This window comes from Symphodus melops (assembly GCF_947650265.1).
Source record: "Symphodus melops genome assembly, chromosome: 18".
Lineage (NCBI taxonomy): Eukaryota > Metazoa > Chordata > Actinopteri > Labriformes > Labridae > Symphodus > Symphodus melops.
In genome coordinates, this window is record NC_136708.1 from 10,180,065 (window position 1) to 10,200,785 (window position 20,721).

Below are 20,721 nucleotides of genomic sequence, written 5' to 3' on the forward strand. Positions count from 1 at the left end.
GTGTGAGAGGGAGAGAGCAAAGGGGAAAAGAGAACCCAGGAGGTATAAACTCAAGTTACAGGAATTCCTCTGGCCTTGTATCAGCGTCAGTGTTGGGTTCGGTTTCCTAACAAGCATTCTCTTCTAGCCAGCTTTGGAGAGGGGGAGCAATGCTGTTGATCACGAAGCAGAAACCCAGCAAACGTTTTAAGTGCAAGTACTCTTCTCCAAAAAAAACTTCATGGTAGAGCAGCAGCATTTTACTAAAGGAAAGCTGGACTGTTGGAAAAAAAAAAAGTGTGACGTACGACAATAAAATTCCCAGACCTCCCACTGCAACTGAACAACCCGCTGTCTTCGGAGACAAAAATGGCCCCTCAGGAGATACAACAGCATTGGTGGGCCGTCAAACTGATTAGTTCAACTTCACCTCATCCTAACACAATGCATTGTGGGTGTGTGCATTGCCCAGCAACCACTTTCTGTCCCCTCTCAGTTTGCCTTTAACACCCCCCCCCCAACTCTGCTTTATAAAGACCATTCGTGCGAGTGTGTTGCTGGGATGCAATACACATGCATAGCTAGGAAGTTGTCACAGTGACAACAATTTAATCTAACTCAAAGTGTGACGCGTTGTAGGATTATCATGTCATTAGGTGTCTCTTCGATGGAGCTTCATGTGCATGATGTGTCAGAGGTTGAGATCACAGCAAGCAGAGGGCAGTCCTTTGATGTAATCCAATTTTCCATTTCCACTTCACAGACAGCACACACAACAGGAGTGCTCGATCTTCAGATCATTATCAATATTTCTGCTCTTTAAGAAGGCAAACCCATTCACTCGTGTGCTGTACCACGGACAGTATAATCTTATGAATATGAGGCCAAATCTCTTCACTGCCCAAGGAATAGGGATGTCAAGATTAATCATGAGAAGTTAAAAAAAATCGATTCAAAGTTGTCACGGTTCACATCGATACTTTAAAAAAATTAATCACAGTAACAGGGTCAGAAATTAACACCAGTCAACCGCCACATGTGGGTAGATTTTCCTGTTTGGTGAGTACATTTCAGAGGTCTCTCTCTGTGTGTGTGTGTGTGTGTGTGTGTGTGTGTGTGTGTGTGTGTGTGTGTGTGTGTGTGTGTGTGTGTGTGTGTGTATCCCTATCAAGGAATGTCACAAATCTTTGAACGGAAATCCAGCATCAATCATTTTGTGTTGGAATCAAAGCAGGTACATTATTAAGAGCAAAGCAAACATCTGATATTCACTTCATGGCTCCTGGAAGGGAAAAAAAACATTTCTCTGTCACAGTGGGTGAAATGATCTCTAGGAGAGATATTTTCCTGGTCAATCCTGTCAGTATGTCACAATACGGGTTGCAAAATTACAGGAATTTTTAAAGTTGGAAACTTTTAAAGTTGGAATTTATAAGAATAAACTAAAATTTATTTTAGTTTATTCTTATAATAAACTAAGTCTAAAATTTACTAAAATTAAAGGTTGGCAAAGCTCAGGGAAATTACATATAGTTGGGGAAAATCTATTTTAGCATAATCTTGATTAAAACAACAACACTTGAATATCTATGCTATTCCTCAATCACATGCACAGAGCACACGGCTGTCTGCAGAGGCCATGCCTCCTCATGCACTGTGCACTCCTCCATCACATGCACAGAGGATTTCTTGAACCCTGAGCCACAAAGGGAAGAACGTTTGGATGAAATAAATAGATGATAATGTAATGTAAATCTGCTTCGGACAAAAACAAAATGTTTTCATTTATGCTTGGATATGTTACAGTTCGATTAAATTACCCTGGATTTTCAGTTATATTCCTATGAATTCTCATGGAATGTTTCCGATTTGGAATATTTTTCAAAATAAGTAGAGCTTAATATCCCACCTATAGGTTACTGAAACCTATTTTTCAAACTGTACGTCCTATGTCCCTGAACTCCAATCAAGCAGTACATGTTAGGCTTCCCGAATCATCCAATGCTATCAATCTGCTGAATCTAAAATGTGGTTATACTTTGAAAAATCAGCTGCATGATATTTTTCAACAGGCAAAGCTTTACTTTTGCAATGAGAGAGGTCACTATTGAATGAAGAAAACTTACCGGGCAACAGAACCATATCTCCTTTGTTTGTGTTTCTTAAACAATATGTTGGATTCACAAACTGACATCAGCAGTCTACAGGCAGGCAGGACGCTGGTCTAACCATCGGGAGAAATGTTGAATTCAGCACATTGAAATGAACATGAAGACTGGATGAGGTCGGGTTCGAACCACCAACCCTTCAGTTTGAAGATTACCAACTATCTCTCTCATTAGATCTTTATGATGTATTCATGACAAAGTGGACTCACGGTTCCATAAAAACCTAACAAGTACATTCTTTCTGTTGTTTGGTTGCAGAAGCAGCAAGCCGTGAGCATTAACTATCGTCACCACCGATCTCTTGGGAGAGGAAAAATTCCTCTGCAGGCTTACATAACATTAGAGAGGGGACAGAGCCCAGCTCCTGGAAAAAAACTCTCAGTATGTTCACCCTACATATGAGGAATGAGGGCCCAGCACACCATGCTGAGCTCAATGAAGCAGCCAAGACAAAAGAGGAAATGGTGTCTGGTGGCTTCTGGCAAAGATTTTCATTGAACACATAGCAAAGGCTACAGCTGCTGACTTCAAAGATATAATGCACGATAGGTTCTGGGTTTGCATGAGAGAAAATAAAAATATGAATACTAAAGACAGAAAACTATACAGAGAAACAATATAAGAGTACATGAACACACCAGCACGCTTAGACTGCAAAGCTGATCAAATAGAACGACAGGAGAGTAAAGTGGAACAATTTCAGGAGATCCTTCGATGCATGAAACAAACTAGTGCAAGTGTCTCTGATCAGCAACCAGCTCAGACAGCCCTCAGCACGAGACAACAAAAAGGTCGGAAGTGTTCGTAGCTTGGCTGGACGATGTCATTCAAAAAAATAGAAACGAAATATTTTCTTACTGCATTGTAAAGTATTGTGAACCCTCCAGATAAAACCACCAGTTAACACTTCAAAGTTCAGGAAATAAAAAGCTACGTATAGATAAAGCTGCTTAAGACCTTAGAGTTGTGAGACATAAGCTCCGTTTCCACCGAGCGGTCCGGTTTGGTTCGTCTCGGCACGGCTCGCATTTTGCTGCGTTTTCATCGACTAATCGCAGGAAAGATTTCCAAATGACCGACCTGTATCGTCCTACTTTTTGGGACCCTTCTCTTGGGGTGCCAGGAATATCGAGCAGACCCTAAAAGGTGGAGTTAACCACTGCAGTCTGTGGATTGGTCGAAAGAATCATCACTTCCTGTGTGACAGCGGCAAACACAACCCCGCCATGTTTAAATATAATATACACAGCCGATTGTTAAAGTCTGTACTTCTCCTAAACCTCCTCCGAAACAAAGCTGGATTGAGCCAGCTGTCAGTGACAGAGTAGATGTCTTCCAGCGTTCGTTTGTGTCACGTTTTTCTTCTTTGTTGAATTTATTAGTGAGTTAGCTGTTATCACGTGACGCGATTATGTAGCTGATGCGGCTATCGGCATCCTTACACGCCGCCTACTAATATGGTACGGGTGGCTGTGGAAACGCAAATGGGATCAGGCTTTACCGAACCAAACCGTACCGTACCGCTGTGTGGAAACAGGGCTCAACTTTACAAGCAAGCGTGTTTATAGTTTAGGTATACTGGTTAAGGTGATTGTTAGATTGTAAAGTAATGTGGTTACACGTCTGAATGCTTCTCAAAAACCTGACTGGTCAAGATAATGCTGGTGACCATAAGTGAAATGACACAAACTAAGAATTAACTAACAATTTATAACAGATATGAAAACTAAGAGCAAAAAAGACTTTCTATTAAACACATCCTATTAATTCAACTCCCCAAATGACCAAACTGGTTTTTCAAATGTGCCATTGGAGCACATGATGGATGTGGAGTTGGTTGAGAGAAAAGGACTGCTTGAGCCGTGCTCATAGGTAAAGAGAACGAGCCTTCTCTCGTGTCATTCCCTCCCCCAGGGCTGAAGCTCGGTGAGTAAGGGAGGCCTTGCTGGGAAATGAAGCCCTTACTGGAAAACTGAACCCACCTTTTTACTGGCAATGGACAAGGGAGGTGTTGGGGGGGGGGTTGTTTACATGGCCACCGCACATTTAGTTATTACCTTAACTTGACAAAAGGTCATATGTAAAGTGAGCCCTAATCGAGTTAAGACATGTGGAGTATGCTGATCTTAGTTGGCTTATTGTAGAAGAAAACGCTCTTTTCAGGGGCAGGGAGAAGTCATTGTCATGTAAATGGTTTTAAGTTGCGCTACAACAGATCAACATTGATCAGCGATTCGTTCTTGTAATCCTCAAACCGATAAAAATGATGCTCATGATGTAAAATAAATTTACTGCCACTAAATCCCTGTACAGAGTCTCAGTGAAAAGACAACAATATTTAAGCACACTTCTTAAGAGATTCTCTTCACAACAAAGAAGACAATTCAGCCATTTATTTTGATCAAATAGTGCTTCAAGGTTTCGCGTCACCATGTCTGTATTCATCATTAAAGTTCACTTCATATGTCCTGTCTATTCATCATTGTAGTCAATAGTTTCTGCTGCTAACTGTCTGTTCTCAATATTGTTATGTTACATGCATCACTTACTTTTGCTCTTATATCAATACTGCAACTGTCATCACTGTCTTTTTGCACGTTCATCTACTCCTGCAAAGTAAGTTTCACATGTTCCACATGACCGTGGAACAATCACAACACTCCTTCGCATCAAACAGCCTTTCGCTTGTATTTCTGAACGGACTAAAGCCATAACTAATGCCTTTGGATTATTTGTTACAGTGGATTACATACAGAATGTGATTTGTGCGTCACTTTTTTTTCTTATAAATCGACTGGGAGGAAATACAAAGAGTTCTGAGAGGAAACTATATTGTCCCAGATGGGTTTTTTAATACAGTGTTGGCTTAATAATCCAAACGGAGCCAGTGTCAATTTTTATATAGATTATATTAATTATTTTATTTCATTCGAAAATACTTTATTTCATTTATTGGAGAATATTTTGTTTGAAGGTTGCAGCATTTTATGTTTAATTTAATATGTTATTAAAAAAGAACCTGAGTGGGTCTGAAGTCTGAACGGTGGATGCTGCACTTCAGACAATGTGTAAAATGAAAGTTCTAAATGTTCCTAATAAAGAAAAAAAAAGGTTTGTGTTCTTTACTGCACTGAAAACATCCCGAACCGAATCTTCAAAACTGAGAACTGTACTGAACCGAATTTTCGGTTTACCATCACACCCCCAGTCAACAACAACAAAACCAACATCAAAATATTCAGAAACTAATGTAGCTCAGTCTGCAGGGACTTGGGTTGAGACCCGGAGAGGGTCGTCAGTTCAAGTCCCAGTGTGGACCAAATCAAGTCTGTTAGCTGGAGAGGTGACACAACCGAGAAAGCATGACGATTGTAAAACAAAAAAAGGCTACCTCATAAATGTAGTTTAAAAGCAATATTGTGCTTCAACATTGGTTGACCTTACCACACGCACAAATCCTCAAATGGTCATAAAGTTTGATAAGAACTCATGTCAATTATATTCTCAAATCCCGCTCTCCTGGCATCACAGTGTGCCGGGGAGCCTCTCTCTCCAAGCTCATAACAGAAACCAGAAGTGGTAGAAAAAGGACATTCCAAGAACCTTTACAAATGCTATTTGTTATTCTTCCTGACCATATGACCAAACCAAGAAGAAACCTGGCTTCCTGTTTAACGGCCCTTTGTAGTTTACTTTGTCCAGATCTCATGGTACCTAAAATAGAAACAACTTTAGGCCCTGTGTTTCTACTTGTCTTTCCCATTATGAGAAAAGGCTAGATATCCACAATATGTCCAAGGATAGAAGTTCTATCAGTAATAGCAACATGTGTGCACTGTGCAGTTACTCCAGGGGCCTCCCTCTGCCCAAAATGGATGGTGTGGTACAGATTAACCAGACTCTGCATGCGTTTATGCCTGTGCGCGCGTGTGTGTGTGTGTGCGCATGCAGCCTCAGTGTGTACGTGTGTGTGCGCATAAATCCAGCTCAGTACACGTGCCTTTTTGTCTCTAGGGAACTAGGTGAAGAGCCACTTGGCTCCCTTTGAACCTAAGGCCATATGGCCCCCAGTATGGCTCTACGCTACACACATAATGCTATTACAGCGTAGGATAGTGTGTGAACACTAGCAGGGCCAGAGGGGTGCGTCGTGCCTTTTACTCTACATGCTCAAATGTGGCGTTCATATGAGTGAACACATGCAGCTCTACCTCCGTCTCTCCATGATCGAGTGCACATTACTTATTCTTATATGAACTCACCTCATTGTCATGGTGTTGACAGAAGCTCATGTGGTCCTGGAACAGAGACAGCAGGGCAAAGTTGTTTTGTAGCGACTGGGCAAGAGACACTGGCACCCCCGTCTGACCAGCGTTGCTGTTGGCATTGATGCGGCCAAGGTGGAGGTTGTCTCCGAGGCGCTCGATGAAGTGGTCCTTTGTCAGACGCACCCGTTGGTGTGCCCGCACACAGTTATCGCACAGATACTCCTGGCAGTCAATACAGTGAGATGAGGCAGGATTCTCCTCATCGCAGGAGCTGCACTGAGGCTCCCCAAGGTTGTGCGAGTGAAGCAGGCCTCCATGTGAGCGATGGAAGCTTGAGGAGCCTCCACCCAAACCTCCCCGATGGTGGTGACCGTTTTTGTTCTGAATCTGCTCTTCAGAGCTCACCACCACGTCCAGCAGATTACTGAACAGAAAGTTGGATGAAGGCAGGGAGTCCACCCCAGACTCAGAGATAGAAACCTTCTGATCACAGGTGGGGCACCTGAGCTTCAGCGGGTCCCCAGGACTCCGCTGGCCCTCCAGGCACTGCCTGCAGAAGGCATGGAGGCAGGGCAGAACATGGAGCCTCCTGGTGGTCTGGCTGGAGGAGCAAGAGGTATGTGAGGAAGATGAAGAGGTAGAAGAGCTTGATGAAATAGGAGCAGAGGAGCCACACAGCTCCTTGCAGAGAGGGCACGTCTGCAGGTCCGAGTCTGGAAACGAAGCCATCTGCAGACTTAGATCACAACTTGTGCATCAATGAGTTTGAGGTACTTATTTGCGAACACATTGGCTCGTTATACTTTGTAGAAAATAAAGTTGCACTGAGGTAGATTCATGAGGTAATAAAGCCAGTTTAACAGTAAAACGGTGCTCATTGATTTACAGATTATTCTCTGTATTAAACAGCCTATATCTGACCTAATGGAATAGAAGGAGGCATCCAGATCCTCAAAAGAATCATTCAAAAAAAAAAATCTGAGATAAAACAAAAATACTTTGCTAAGATCATATCGGTCTAGTTCAGTTGTGTAAAGCGCTTTGTGAGGGAAGCTCCCGCGTCATTCTTTCAAACTAGACCAACGAGGTAATAATAAAGGACGATGTTGGCGAATATGTGGAGAGAAAAAAGTGTCCAAAGTTGCTGTGTTTTTTTTTTTTTTTTTTTTACAAAATAAACCCCAAACTGGAGTGACACAGTGTTGGCGTCGAAATACAGGGGGCTCCGTCTCTCCTCCCCCACAGTTTCGACAACATGACTACCTGACTCTGCGCAACAGAACTGCAGCCACGCGAGGATTAATTACACACACACAAAAAAACAAAGTTCTGCTCCTTTCTTTATGCTCTTTTTTTTGCTGCTGTGAAGTCTTCTTTAGTCCACCATCGGGACCGGTTCAGACGGCGTCGGGGGGCAGCCAACGGTCGGTTGTTAGTAGCTGCGCGAGCCGTACATTATTCATCAACGCAACGGTCTCATAGTGAGCCTCGTGCATCAAAAACATCCAACCAGAGTCTCTGAAAAAGGCAAATTTCTCAAACTGTGCACATGTAAAACGCCTCAGCCATTGAATACAGCAGTCCACCTTTTGGAGAGGCCGCTTCCAGCGCTCCTTTCCCGTTGAGTCTCTCTCTGCGTGGAGGAATGCGCAGGATGTTTCCCCGGCAGCGTGAAATACGAAGCTCCACAAACGCGAAGAAGTCGGGTCTAAATGACCGTGTAGCTCTTTGCTGCTTTCCTCACTTCGTTGTGTGTTTTGTTGTTGTTTACTTTCGGTCGAATTAACGCAGACATAAGGTGAGCGTTGTAGTGGAAGCGTGTTGCTCTGGGTTGGCTGCAGCTCCTCGAGCCGCTCTTATCCGACTGAGAAAAAATGGACCCACTTCCGCCCTAGTGAGGATAGAGAGAGGGGTGTGCGCCGAACGCTCGTGCTCGTAAAATCTATGCTCGCTCCCGATGGAAACGAGTGAGTGTACGTGTGCGTGTACACGTACACTCACGCGTGCGCTTGATACAGGCGTTTTGAATGACAAGAAGCAGCCCACATTTTCGCCCGCAGTAAAAATTGGATGTAAATTGTATTCTTTTAATCTTAATCCTGAAATAGAATGACATGGTAAACCAGGGTAATTTATGTAATAAGATTTAGCCTACTTTCCACCTGGAAATAAACAAGTTGTGGCTAAGATGCATTGGCCTATTTCTCTTAAACATCTATCATGGTGACAGTTAGCTCATTATACTGACCATTTAGCAGATGAGACATTTATTTCTTTTCATTTGAACTTTTTTCAAATGTAGGCTAGACTATTGACTGTTTAAGTTACATACATACGTTCATACCTACTTCATTATCTTTAAAGAAAATGACACTACCCAGACAACGTGGTCTGTGGAGCAGTTATTTAGAGTACTGGCGCTTATTCTATGGGCCGTTGTTCTCCGTGTCCCTTATCTCATGATGATATCTATGTTTAATACGTTTGAATTTCTACTTTTTTTAAATTGTGTATTACCTGTATTGACAAGTTGCAAACCAAATCACTGAGACAATAAAGGTGTTTTAATCCAATACCTCCCCCTGGTGGATCAACAGAGTCTACACATCAGCGATACTGTATTTGATGTCTTTCCACCCACCTCCCAAAAAAACCCCTCAGAATGGGATATGGATGAACAATAGGTATTGTAATAAATGGTAGAGATTCTCATGTGCAATTTAAACACCAAAGCAACCTTTATTGAAGCACAGCTCTCTACTACAGGGAGGTTGAAGCGACAACACTGAATGTTTACATGACACTTTTGTTCACCAGGGGAGAGAAAGGCAACCAGATTTTAAAGAAGAATTAATCCAAAAAGTTATAAATGAACATAATAGTCTGATTACACCCAGGAATTATATTTATAGAAGAAACGGTACAGAGTCAAACTTTTTGACGCAGAGCAACTTTTTAAGTTTTTATATAAAACGTCATACAAAAGGAAATGTAAACGGAAGCTCTAGAACAAGCAACAATGGAGGTTCTGACAGTCTACTACAACACAGCAACATAATACTGTCAAAGACGAAACACCATTTTAAATATTACCTATATACACTCCCATGTTATTTACATTTCTATGTTATTAACCAAAAATACTAACCTTACATTAGTTATTATGCTGGGCTCTTTTCCTCAATACAAGTGTTATTTTTTTCAAATGCTAAATCACTAAACACTGAGTTACATTAATCAAAGCCTAATTACCTTCATGAAGTCCCCACAAAACATGGAATTAAGAAAAACAACCCTTCAACATATCAAAACAAAGCAGAACAAAAATAAGTTATTAGCTTGTAAAGTTTTGGCGTCACTCACTGAGATTTCCAGAATGTTCTGATTCTTAAATCAAATTGAAATTGAAAAATGACAAATATACAGCCAACAGAAATAAACATGCATTGGTTTACCTAATTTCATCAGTTTTTTCCCCTCAAAGAGTCAACGATGTCTCTTGAAATAGCAGTTTCAAATGGAAAGTAAGGTGAAGTACTTCAGGGACTACAGGGGCTTGGTTCATCGCTTTGTTCAATGCGTCCACACCTCATTGGCCCACAAATAATTCTGACGGAGCCAGCCTCGGGCAGAGGAAATGTCGAGGGTGAAAACTTGTTCCTGTGTAGAGTTCACAGCTGTGTAGAGAACATCGAGTTTGGGATGAGGGATGCAAGCTGCAGAGAGAAGGCGACTGCTCGCGGCGAGGTATTCGCTCTCACAACTTTGAGTCCTAGAAAAGGAAACGGAACCATCACGTAACAAATGCATCACATCTCCAATCTGCTTTTAGATTCTATTTTATTTAACGTTGTACTTATTGCACATTTAGATTTTATTAGTGTAAATATTATTTATCTTATTTCACATTTTTACCGTACATTATTTTATCTAATGTTACCTTGCTTACTACTTTGCATCGTGGGGAGGGGGGAAACATAATTTCGATTTCACTGTATGTCTGACACATTTTGGAATTGACAAAGTAAATCTTAAACAGTGCAACCAAAGCGCTCACCCACAAACTCACCTTTTAAGAGTGATGCTGAGACAGGAGGTGGTGTTCTCTGGCTGGTGGAGGAGGACCGATGCATTGACAGTGATAAACATCTCAAAGGTGAGAGCCAGCTCCACCTCGCCTAGTCGGCAGGGTACGATCAGTGACATGAAACCAGGAGTAGCCGACACACCTGGGTAGTACCCCACACTGAGAGAGTCTGATAAAGATGCATCGAATTAGAGTTTCCAAACCATTTATTCATTCACGTATTAATATGGAGAATAGAAAAGTGCTACTAACGTTTGAAGACTTCTCGAGCACGCAGCCAGTGGTTCTGCATGCCCAGTTTGTGTAAAAGTTTCTGTAGCATCGTTTGATCAACTGCCAGGTTTTTAGAGCACATGAAGTCGACTGTATCTGAAGCTACAGGAAGTGTCTGTTTGTCCAAGCACGCTCGCAGGTGAGAGTTAAACAGAGGAGCGTACATGGAAATGTCAACCGAGTCTGAGGAAAACAACAAAAAAACATTACTTCAGTCAGACTGAGCACTTTGGCCAGTAACAGAAACATCTTGCCTTATTGTTGACTATCCATTAACCAAGTCATACAATAATGATCAGGACAGAGTTACTCAAAATGAGTCTATTTGGATGGATTTGTTTTGAGTGGGGGAAAAAAAAACAAGACAAAATAGAGCTTAGAGATGATCTTACTGTTTGCATTTATATCCTCACATGTCTACGCCTTACTGTTCATACACTATATTGCCAAAAGTGGCTCAGTGAATTCCGGCGTGGTACTCTTTGATAGGATGACACCGGTACAACAAGAACAGTCGTGAAAACTTCCTCACTACTAAATATTTCACAGTCAGTTTCTGCAGAGTCAGTCACTGCAGACCTCCGAACTTCATGTGGCTTTCAGATAAGGGGGAATTATGGTGTGGGGTGGGTTTTGAAGAACAGGACTTGACCCCTTAGTTCCAGTGAAAGGAACTCTGAATGCTTCAGGATACCAAGAGATTTTGGACAACGCCATGCTTCCAACTTTTGGAGATGACAAAGCAAGATCCATAAAGACATGGACGAGCGAGGTTGGTGTGGATGAACTTGACCGGTCTGCACAGAGTCCTGACCTTAACACGGTAGAACATCTTTAGGATGAATTAGAGCAGAGACTGAGAGGCAGGTCTTCTCTGCCTTATAGCTGCAAAGACCTCATATTAAACTCGTTGGATTTAAAGTGAGAATCACTCAAATTTATATGTGAGTCAAGGCAGGTGAGTCAATACTTTTGGCAATATTGTTTATCTATCGCAAGATTTGTATCACCCAACATTTCTTATCATGCATCCTGTTTATTCTGAGCCTTTTTCTAAACCATTTAATATTAATGATCAAGTCATGTTTATTCTTTTGTCTTGTCTTGCATTAATTTAAAGTACTTTTACAAACAGTAAATACTCTTGTGTTTCTGCAGAACTCCTCCATCTGTATATAGGTAACTTATTTAAAGTCTATAACTAATGTGTTATGACATTATGGATTTTCTCCCCTTTTTTCTTCTTCTTTGGTTTGGTTTGTTTATCCACTTGTTTGAATGGCCAAACATACTGAAAAGGCAAACATGATTCAGAAGGTAATTTGGTACAGTGACACAGTGAAGAATATAAAATGAGAATGTATATAATGGAAGGGTGAGGGCAAAGTTTACTCTGTAAAGTCGCTCAAACAAAAACACCTCTCAGGTTTTCCAAAAGTGTCACTTGGACAGCAGGTGAGCCTCATGCAAAACAACATTGGCAGTAACCAGCTGCACTAAAGAATTCAAACAAATCACTAAGAAGGAAAAAAAAGAAGGAAAAGTCCCACACGACATCTCTCTCTCTATTTGATCACCTGCAGAGGATACAAGCACTATTACCATGACGAGCAGCAGAGAGCGAGGGACGATTGTCCGCTTGTGTACTGATCTTAAGACAACCATCAAATATGGATTTAAGAGAAAAAAAAAGGAAAAAAAAAAAAAGAAAGGAAAATCCAGAAGAATGTCACCCCTGAAACACAGACTTTAAAAAAGCAAGGATTTTTTTTAACAACAGTGGAAAAGGATTTTCTGTTCTCACCGTTACGCTCTTTCAGTCCTGGGAGATTACTGAGGACATCCAGCGAGTCTCTGTGAGAAGATTTTTCAGCCAGACGCATCAACACACGAGTCCTGCTCTCCAGATCAGCAGGCTTGCACGGCCACGCAGGGGAACTCACAAACCATTTGTTTTCTGAATAACCGATAAACAAAGTTGTAATTGAAAAGCAAACGCAATTTGCAAACGCACAATCTGTCACATCGATTTCTGAAGTTTTATCCACATACTGTAGAGCTCGACCGATTCATTGGCGAAACACAATGTACAGCCGATATTGGCACATCATGTCACTTGCAGCGTCGTCGGATTTTATGTCCGATGCTAGCGGGTGTAATCGTGTTTAGGCGGCGGCTGTTTACCTCTGAGTGTGTTCAGAGCGCCCTCCACACTTCCACTCAGCAGGAAGAGCTCAGTCGCCACGGTGACCAGGAAGCAGCGAGATGTTGCGTCTTCATTCCCGAACAATCCCTTCAGGTTTGAGTAGTTGACTTTGCAATTTGACAGCACCTCCACCACCCTGCGACCCTGAATGAACACACACACACACACACACAGGTCATGATGAAGAACCTGATGGAAATAGCAGACAGGACTGTGACACACAAACAAGGTGGTTTCTTCACCTTGGCCCACTGATGCGTTTTGTGGTATCTTAACATGAGAGAGACTCCAATTCTGCCCAGAAAACTCCTGTACAGGCTTTCCTCCTCTTCATTCTGACAGACTAAAGATAATGATGTGATCATTATGGATTTCTTTATGAGGGAGATTAGCTGTTCACTTAAACCATGTTTTAGGAACAAAAAAAAAACTTTCACCAGTCTCAGCAAATGCAGCAAAGGGCAGTGACAGCTTGTCTTTGCTCTCAGACAGCAGCGCTATAGTTATGCGCCCACTGATTCGCTCCACTTGGTTGGGGCGCTGGCTGGATTGGCAGATGGACCTGAAAACCTCCCCCATCCGCCTCCAGTCCTCTTGCTTGGTACAAAGCTGACAGAAATGAGAGAGGCCTGAATACAACGCAAGACTCGGACAAAGCCATCGCATCCTTACATACGGCTGATGAGAGACAAGTCCTGAAGAGAAGCAATAACCTCTATTTCCACGATAGAATGGGCCAAATTCAGGTACTCTGGAGAGGGGGCACTGGTGGGTAGCCTAGAATCACAAAGACAAAGAGAGTCAGAAGCGTGCGTCGTTTAAGAAAAAAACAATAAACGACAAAACACACAATTCAAGAAAAGAACTGCACTCACTTGTGATTGCCACTGCCCGACCCTAAAACGTGCGAGTTTGTTTGCTGGAACTCTGGAGTGTTTTTTACACAGTCCAGGCAGTCCAAACTCAGCACAAGGCCTGCGTTCGCCATCTATCAAAACACAAAGCCACAATGAACTCTTTCATATACACATCAACCTAAGATCCCTCTTATATAAAGAAACGTGTCTAGACCTTAAATGTGAGTCGCATGAGTTCAGGCACAAGACCGAGGAGACTCTTTTCTCTCACGTAGTTGAAGAGAGCCAACAGGAACTCATGTCCAGGCTGAAAAGACAGAGAGAAACAGAGCAACAAATCCAACCAGATTTTTTTTTAGTTGGCAAAGTGGTTGTTGATCATTTGGAAATAACAAATCGATGTGCCTATCACAACCTGCCCTCTACTGGACTCCAATGTGTACAGCAGCATAAAAAGATGGCACACTGACCACTATCTTGTGGGCCAAGCTGACGCTGAGGACCGAGAAGACGTCAGACACCATGCCAGCTTTGAGCAGAGCCCAGAGGAGCGATAACAGCACGGGCATCGAAAAATAAACTCCCGGTGGGTTGTTCTGGTAGTAGCCTGTGAACACAGCTCCTGCACACAGAAGTAGAAGGACAGGCACCAATCAACACTGCATCAACTGTTTCCATTTGGGTTTGTTATGTCAAGGTGAAATTGAAAAAAACGTACCTGCTCTTTGGAGGCACACTGGATTTTTGGTGAACCGAATCACAGTTTCGGTGCAAAACTGAAAGTGAGAGAACAATGTGTGGTGACTGCACAATTCTGAAAGAGTGCAATAACAGCGACGGAACAGGAGAGGGTGATGTCACCTCTGTCTTCAACACCCATCAGACGCCTTCACACTTTTCAGCCAACTGCTTTGCACGCTGGCTCTTTAGCTCAGTGTCTACTTAAAGGAAGAATGTGTCTTTTTCGTCCAGCAGGTGTCGCCCTTGAGCACCAACATCAAACCTAAACTGCTGTTTGGCGACGACGCTGTTCTGAAGCCTCGGCTCTCCTCCAGCGACACGCCACCAATCCCCCCTCCACTGGCGTTTACACGGAGGAGTTATGAATTGGAACGCACCGTAATTAAGCAGCGACACTAAATCTTCTTTTGCTCGAGCTGCAATTGACTTTGGGCTGCATTATTATGCTCGTGTAGGCTCGTGTTCTTCTTTTCTCTAGTCCTTGACTGAAACAGCTTTACTCTCAACAGTCCGGACTCTGAGAAACATTTACATGTTCTTGTAAAATGTTGCACATTCTTCCTTTAATAAAGTTTAAATGATAAAGTATAAGTATGCATAGCTCTACATTACTCCAGCATATTTATGGTTAGGTGCGTAGCTGCTACCTTTTCATCCCCATCCACAGGCACATGCAGGAACCAACACATCCTGAACCCACAGGACAGCGACTCACTGAAGTACTGCCTGCAGTACTGAGGGTGTAGAGGAAATGGATTAAGAACACATCAGGAGACTTGATGACATTTTTTCCTTGGTCTTGGTTTCTTATATTCTGTCTTTCAACAAACAAACATACATGCAGACAAATATATCTTGATGAAAAAAAAATGGAGACTATAGTAACATCTCACATCTGGATTTTTTTTAGAAGTATTTCTTTTTTTAAAACTTTCCAGATATTCATTTTTCTGAAGTAACTTGTCAATATAATCACATGAAGAGCACAAATACCAAGCTTACATATTGATCACATATTGCAGAATTAGACATAAAATCCAGGGGTGACTCAACCTTTTTACACAATAATTCACATTACGTCACACCACTGTGAACGAAGCACAATGTTTTTGCCCACATCTTTCCTTTATATTCCATACACTTCTTTTTGCATTTGTTGAGCTCACATTAATGCAGGTAATACCACAACATATACATCATACAAACTCATTTGAGTCTATTTTAAAGTCAACTGACATGTTGTAGGAAGACAGGTCGGCAGACTGTTTTAAAGGAATACTTACAGAATTTGCCTGCTGGCGCCTTAACTCGACCCCGTTCACTGGGTTTGTGTTCCTCGGCCCTGTGCAGAGACAAACTGTCAAGGTTTTACTCCATCCTTTGCTGGACATTTACTTTTGCATTGAATTTGCAAAATTTGGAGATATACATCCAAAACAAGTTGAATCAGTTCAAATGTATTTGTCCATACCATTTTTTATTTTCGAATCATCAGTTTTTATGGTCTTCAGTGTCAAAATGTGATTGTGCTGAGAGGTCGCGGTCTTGTAGAGTGTGATCCTGTAAAAAGACAAATACATTGAATATCAAAACAAAAACAGACCAACTCAGCTAACAAAAAAAAAAGGAAAAAAAAGTCAAGCTGTGACTTAAAGCTACCTGTCGAGGCCTCCGTTTACATGATTGTTGTTGGCGTCAGGCTGACCCTGTCCAACACAGGAAACAGATTTAAGGTTGACAAAGATGACTTTGATCCAGATTATGTCTTAGCACAATCTGGACACTTTGTTTGTGACATTCAATCAGTATTTCAAAGAGAGATCTTACTCTATTACAGTGTATGTTTTTGAATTTGATTCAGCTGAGACTTATTTCTTTAAAGGGGCCATATGGAACTGTGTCACATAATTAAAATCAGGTTTTATCGCCAGTTAGTGAGGTAATGGTTAACTGATGCTAAAATGAGACATTCAATGTCTGACTGTTTTGCCTGTGTAACTTTTTTTACATTCCCGGATTCAATTTTTCCGTGAAAGCTGCAGGAAGTGACGTTTTACAGAGAGCAGAAGTTACAAATAAACGACCGGCCTCGAGCACAGAGCAGATTCCACGTAAGCGCAAGAAACTAAAAAAAAAAAAAAAAAATGGTACCAAACTAGAATCTGATGAAAAACTAGAGGGAACACGCCACGGGAGAGCTTTTCATTCATGGAGCGATGGCTTCACTTCTATTGAAAAGGTAAGAAGAGCGAGCAACAGGATGCTGGTGCAGTAAACCTATCGGCCTGCAGCATTTTTCACAGTTACATCGAGCCCCTTTAAAATGTTCCACACAAATCTTAGGTTATTTGTTTGGCAGGACTTTTATATATGTTGTAGTCTTTCCTTTTTTCTCTCCCTGGAGTTTATGAGCCAGGGATAAAACTTCAGAGTGACCGTGAAAATGTTGGGTTTATCCTGCATTGCGAGTTAGGAGTTATGTTTGTCTGATGTCTTGAGGGAAAATGCTGAAAACGGGATCCTGGTCCACGACATGACACCGCCTGAAAAACCACTAAGTTACCATGGTTTTGGTTTGTTTTCCTTTGTCAGTCCACGGGCCGCTGTGCTTTGTTGCATTGTTGCCGTTACACCGAGGTCTCCATGACCTGCTGCTCTCATCTGTAAAAGAACGGACAAAAAAAGATTCCAGGTTTCGGACTTTTTGCATCTGCTTGTGTCCGTTACTAGCATGCCACATTGTGTTTTACATTGTAAAATAAAAGACGTACCCATGTTCTCAGGACTGTCACAGCGGAAATCAATAAAAACTGGGGTCAATCTGAAACACAAACATGATTGTATTTGTATTAGACTGCATCATGTTTATATAACTGTGGGTATGATAAAAAGATGTGACACGTTACCTTTTTTCGGAATTAATTGATGCTCCGTCTTTCTTAGGCAACAGTGCTTTGACCCCTCCGATAGGTCGGATTTCCCTGACAGGCCCCAGTTTTAGTACACTTCCCTGGGGCAAGTTTTCAAACAGCTCGGGGTCGTCCTGGATCACATCGACGAGCAGGATGTCCTGCTTGTACGCTGTGAACTCGTTCAAAGTGTCCCGAGTGGGACTTGACGCTTCTTCTCCCAGTGAGCGCGGCTGCTCCTCATCGTCACTTGATGAGGAGCAGGACTTTGCCGGAGAATCCGGGCAAAGGTTTGCTTTTATTTTAGAGTCTGAGTGAACTTTGTTAACCTGCTCAAATTCCTCCTCATAATCACTTTCATTGTGGCTTTCTTCTTCTTCATCGTCGTCATCGTCTGAATCTTCATCATTGAGGGGAGAAGACTGCAGTTCACTCCTCGCTGAATTCACAGTTTTGACAATCCTTGAGACACCTTCAATACCTTTACTGACATGGTCAAGATCATCCTCTAAGATTTTATTAACAAAGAGTGGATTGTCACTTTTAATGAACATTTTGTGTTTGATGGGTTCTTTCCTGATTTCCTCCTCCTCCTCCGTTTCCTGGGAAAGTGGCTCCTCATCTGAAGAGCTAAAGCCCGGGAGAGTACTTCTTGGCGAACGCCGCTTTGGTGATGTGACAGGAGAGAGCACTGGTGGGAGCTTGAACTTCATTGAGTTATTTTCTCCACAGTTTTCTGTAGAGACGTTGTGCAAAGACCTCTCGGGTGCAGAATGACAATGGGGGCTCGTGTAATAAAAAGGCTCAAGTTTTGGTGGGAACCTGTCTGTGAGAAGTTCTCCGTCACTATCTCGTTGGTCTTGAGGGAGGAGGTTGGGAGATAATTCAGACGAAGGGAAGGCGTCAGAGTTGTGACATGAAATCGTTGGGCCGTGTTCACAGCGGAGCAGCGGCTCTTCGGCAGGTTTGACGGCGCACGTGGGTGAAGGCGGTCCTGGCGATGTGCTGGATGAGTGAGCCTCGGCGAACTCGACTCTCGCATTCGGCAAGAACAACTTGGGCGGCAGGTTTGAGAGTCTGCTCAAACCGCTCGGCGTGAATGGACACGACATGGGAGGCAAACTGGTGGCAGTCTCCCAGAAGCTCAGGCCACGTGCCGTGGGGGAAGGGGTGGACATGGAGCTGTCAGTTTTAGGTCCACTGACCACTGACGACGAGGGTGACACTGTCCCATGCTGGCTGACTGACTGAATGGATAGTGAAGCTGTATGTGAGGAAAGGCCGGCCTGTGATCCTACAGCTTCCATCAAATGAGGCGCGAACGCCACGTCTTTTCTTTCTGCCGAGTATGAAGACACATCGGCGTGTAGTAGCCCGTTGCTCTCTGCTAAAACGCATCCTCCCCCTTGCCCTTTCTTCTTTTCCTTTTGATGAGAAATGTGATGGGTCAGGCCATCAGTCAAACGCTCTGTGGGCAGATGTGGACTCACATCGTTGGGTCTCCTGTTTGATAAATCAGACTGATTTGAACAGTTATCTTTAGAGAGAGGATCATTACACTCTGCATGGTGGGCTGTCGTCTCAGCATGGGAAGTCCAGCGCCTCTTGTCAAAGGGCCATGGCATGTACGTACGTGTGCATGAATTTTGGATTTTCCCTGAATAGACCCTCACTCTTTGGCAAGTGAGTGACTCCGGTTCATCTGTGTCCAACTCAGTGCTTAGAGATAACAGATTGGCGGGACTCTCTATTTCATCAAACTGTTCCTTGTGGATTATGTTTACTGTCCCATCTGGGCCAAAAGTGCTGATGCTGCTGCTCGCAACACCTACAACGTGCTCTGAACCAGACTGGCTGTAACCAGACTCACTTGTTATTTTGTTGTTTTTGCTTTCTAAACCTGGAGTGGATGGCAAAATCCCATCCTCCCCACTGTCCCCAAGCTTTATTCTCTTTTCTCTGCAGAGCTCCGGTCCTCTGCGGGGACATTCTGGCCCAGGATTCTGCTCACTATGTCTGTCCCTCATGCCTGCATTACATTTTTGGGCAATGTCATAAAGTGCCACCTTTGGATACGGTTCTATCCATATAATAATCTTCTGAGAAGCATTAGGGTGTGTATTTTTTCCCTTAAGATTATACTCAATTGTTTTCTGCTCTGGTCCTGGGCTACTGTTGTTTTGCTTTGGCTTACCCCTCTTCTGCTGAGGGAAAGTATATTTACATTCACCACAGAGATCACAACCAGGCACTGTGACAGCTCTTCTCAGAGCCGCTTCCGAGTTCGTAGTTCCAACTGGGATTAGGTGTGCATTTTTTTGAGGGTCTGCAAATAGAAACAAAAAAACCTGTGAAATTGTGCACAAATTATGTAATTATTAATTATGTACAAGCGATCACCTGAAATCATTATGTAGTTAAAAAATCCATGCTAGTACCATGGTAAACGGTATGGATTCCCACCCAAATCAGCCGCTATTTGAAAGCGTCCAATCCACCACATGGGGCAGATAAGATATTAAAGTTAACAGATCAAATGTACTTTCAAAGGAGAAACATGTTTTTACCAACTTTGCAAAATATACCAGTAACTCTTCAGTATTTCCTAGTTAATATGAAGAAAAAATGCTGTTTAAAAGACTTTTAAGACTGAGAATTACTCATTTGCTTGGCCTGTACAGATTGTTTTTGGAGTGGTATCCTCATCCTAGCCTGAGTGAAACAGGTTTGTAAAGGGATTTTTACTGAGGAAATCTCCCCTTCAACAACTAGCACATCCCTGATAAGTGATCCAAGTGTTTTCACTCGTAAAATTTCGTTCATTAAAAAAAAGAAATGCCTTCAAATGCAAGGATGGAGCCCATTTCAACACATTTGTCTTCTACGCTTTGACCGTGAATTAAGTCCCTGTTTCACAGAGAGAAAAGATTAAAGAAGAACCACAGAGGGAGAAGAGTACACCCCTCCCCCAGTCACTACCATGTTTCATTCAGTGCAACGAAACATGCTGGTGTATAAAAGTCTTTTCAGACTTATAAAAAAAATAATCTTAAACCCACACTCCCACATCAGAAAACCAGTCAGGTAGTTTATGTGTGAAGTTAGCATTTAGCATCGCTGCTAGCTTAGCGCGGGCCACGTTTCAATAAGCAGAAGAGTTAGCAAACATTAGCTTCAGTACACCTGAGAGGTGGAGGGCAATTTCACTAAAGTAACGTGCTTTTAATTAACTA

At 42.5% G+C, this 20,721-nt stretch overlaps 2 protein-coding genes across 2 annotated transcripts in view; both read right to left on the reverse strand.

The window, feature by feature from the left end:
* The window catches only part of trim71 (tripartite motif containing 71, E3 ubiquitin protein ligase), a 30,779-nt gene extending 22,438 nt beyond the window's left edge, over positions 1-8,341 (reverse strand). Inside the window, exon 1 of the mRNA XM_079368383.1 lies at positions 6,410-8,341. Coding sequence (XP_079224509.1) covers positions 6,410-7,144 — 735 coding nt within the window. The 5' untranslated portion in view covers positions 7,145-8,341. The remainder of the gene's footprint in view (positions 1-6,409) is intronic.
* A 788-nt stretch (positions 8,342-9,129) lies between these two features.
* topaz1 (testis and ovary specific TOPAZ 1) lies at positions 9,130-19,352 on the reverse strand. Its single transcript, XM_079367669.1, has 19 exons — positions 17,486-19,352; positions 17,351-17,400; positions 17,143-17,240; positions 16,239-16,285; positions 16,051-16,139; positions 15,863-15,921; positions 15,227-15,313; positions 14,557-14,614; positions 14,309-14,460; positions 14,053-14,145; positions 13,857-13,969; positions 13,695-13,758; positions 13,419-13,590; positions 13,224-13,324; positions 12,960-13,125; positions 12,580-12,732; positions 10,755-10,958; positions 10,485-10,671; positions 9,130-10,187 (listed from the first exon to the last, which is right to left on the reverse strand). Exons 1-19 carry the CDS (start codon positions 19,111-19,113, stop codon positions 9,989-9,991), a joined length of 3,720 nt encoding a protein of 1,239 aa, XP_079223795.1. The 5' UTR covers positions 19,114-19,352; the 3' UTR covers positions 9,130-9,988.
* Between the last annotated feature and the right edge of the window lie 1,369 nt (positions 19,353-20,721).

Excerpts from the sequence above, each read along its gene's own strand:
- topaz1 (XM_079367669.1), bottom strand. The coding sequence starts at position 19,113 with ATGCCATGGCCCTTTGACAAGAGGCGCTGGACTTCCCATGCTGAGACG. Across the intron at positions 16,140-16,238 it reads GTAAACGGAGGCCTCGACAG|GATCACACTCTACAAGACCG; the intron begins GTAGCTTTAAGT and ends GTCTTTTTACAG. Across the intron at positions 14,146-14,308 it reads GCTTGGCCCACAAGATAGTG|CCTGGACATGAGTTCCTGTT; the intron begins GTCAGTGTGCCA and ends CTGTCTTTTCAG.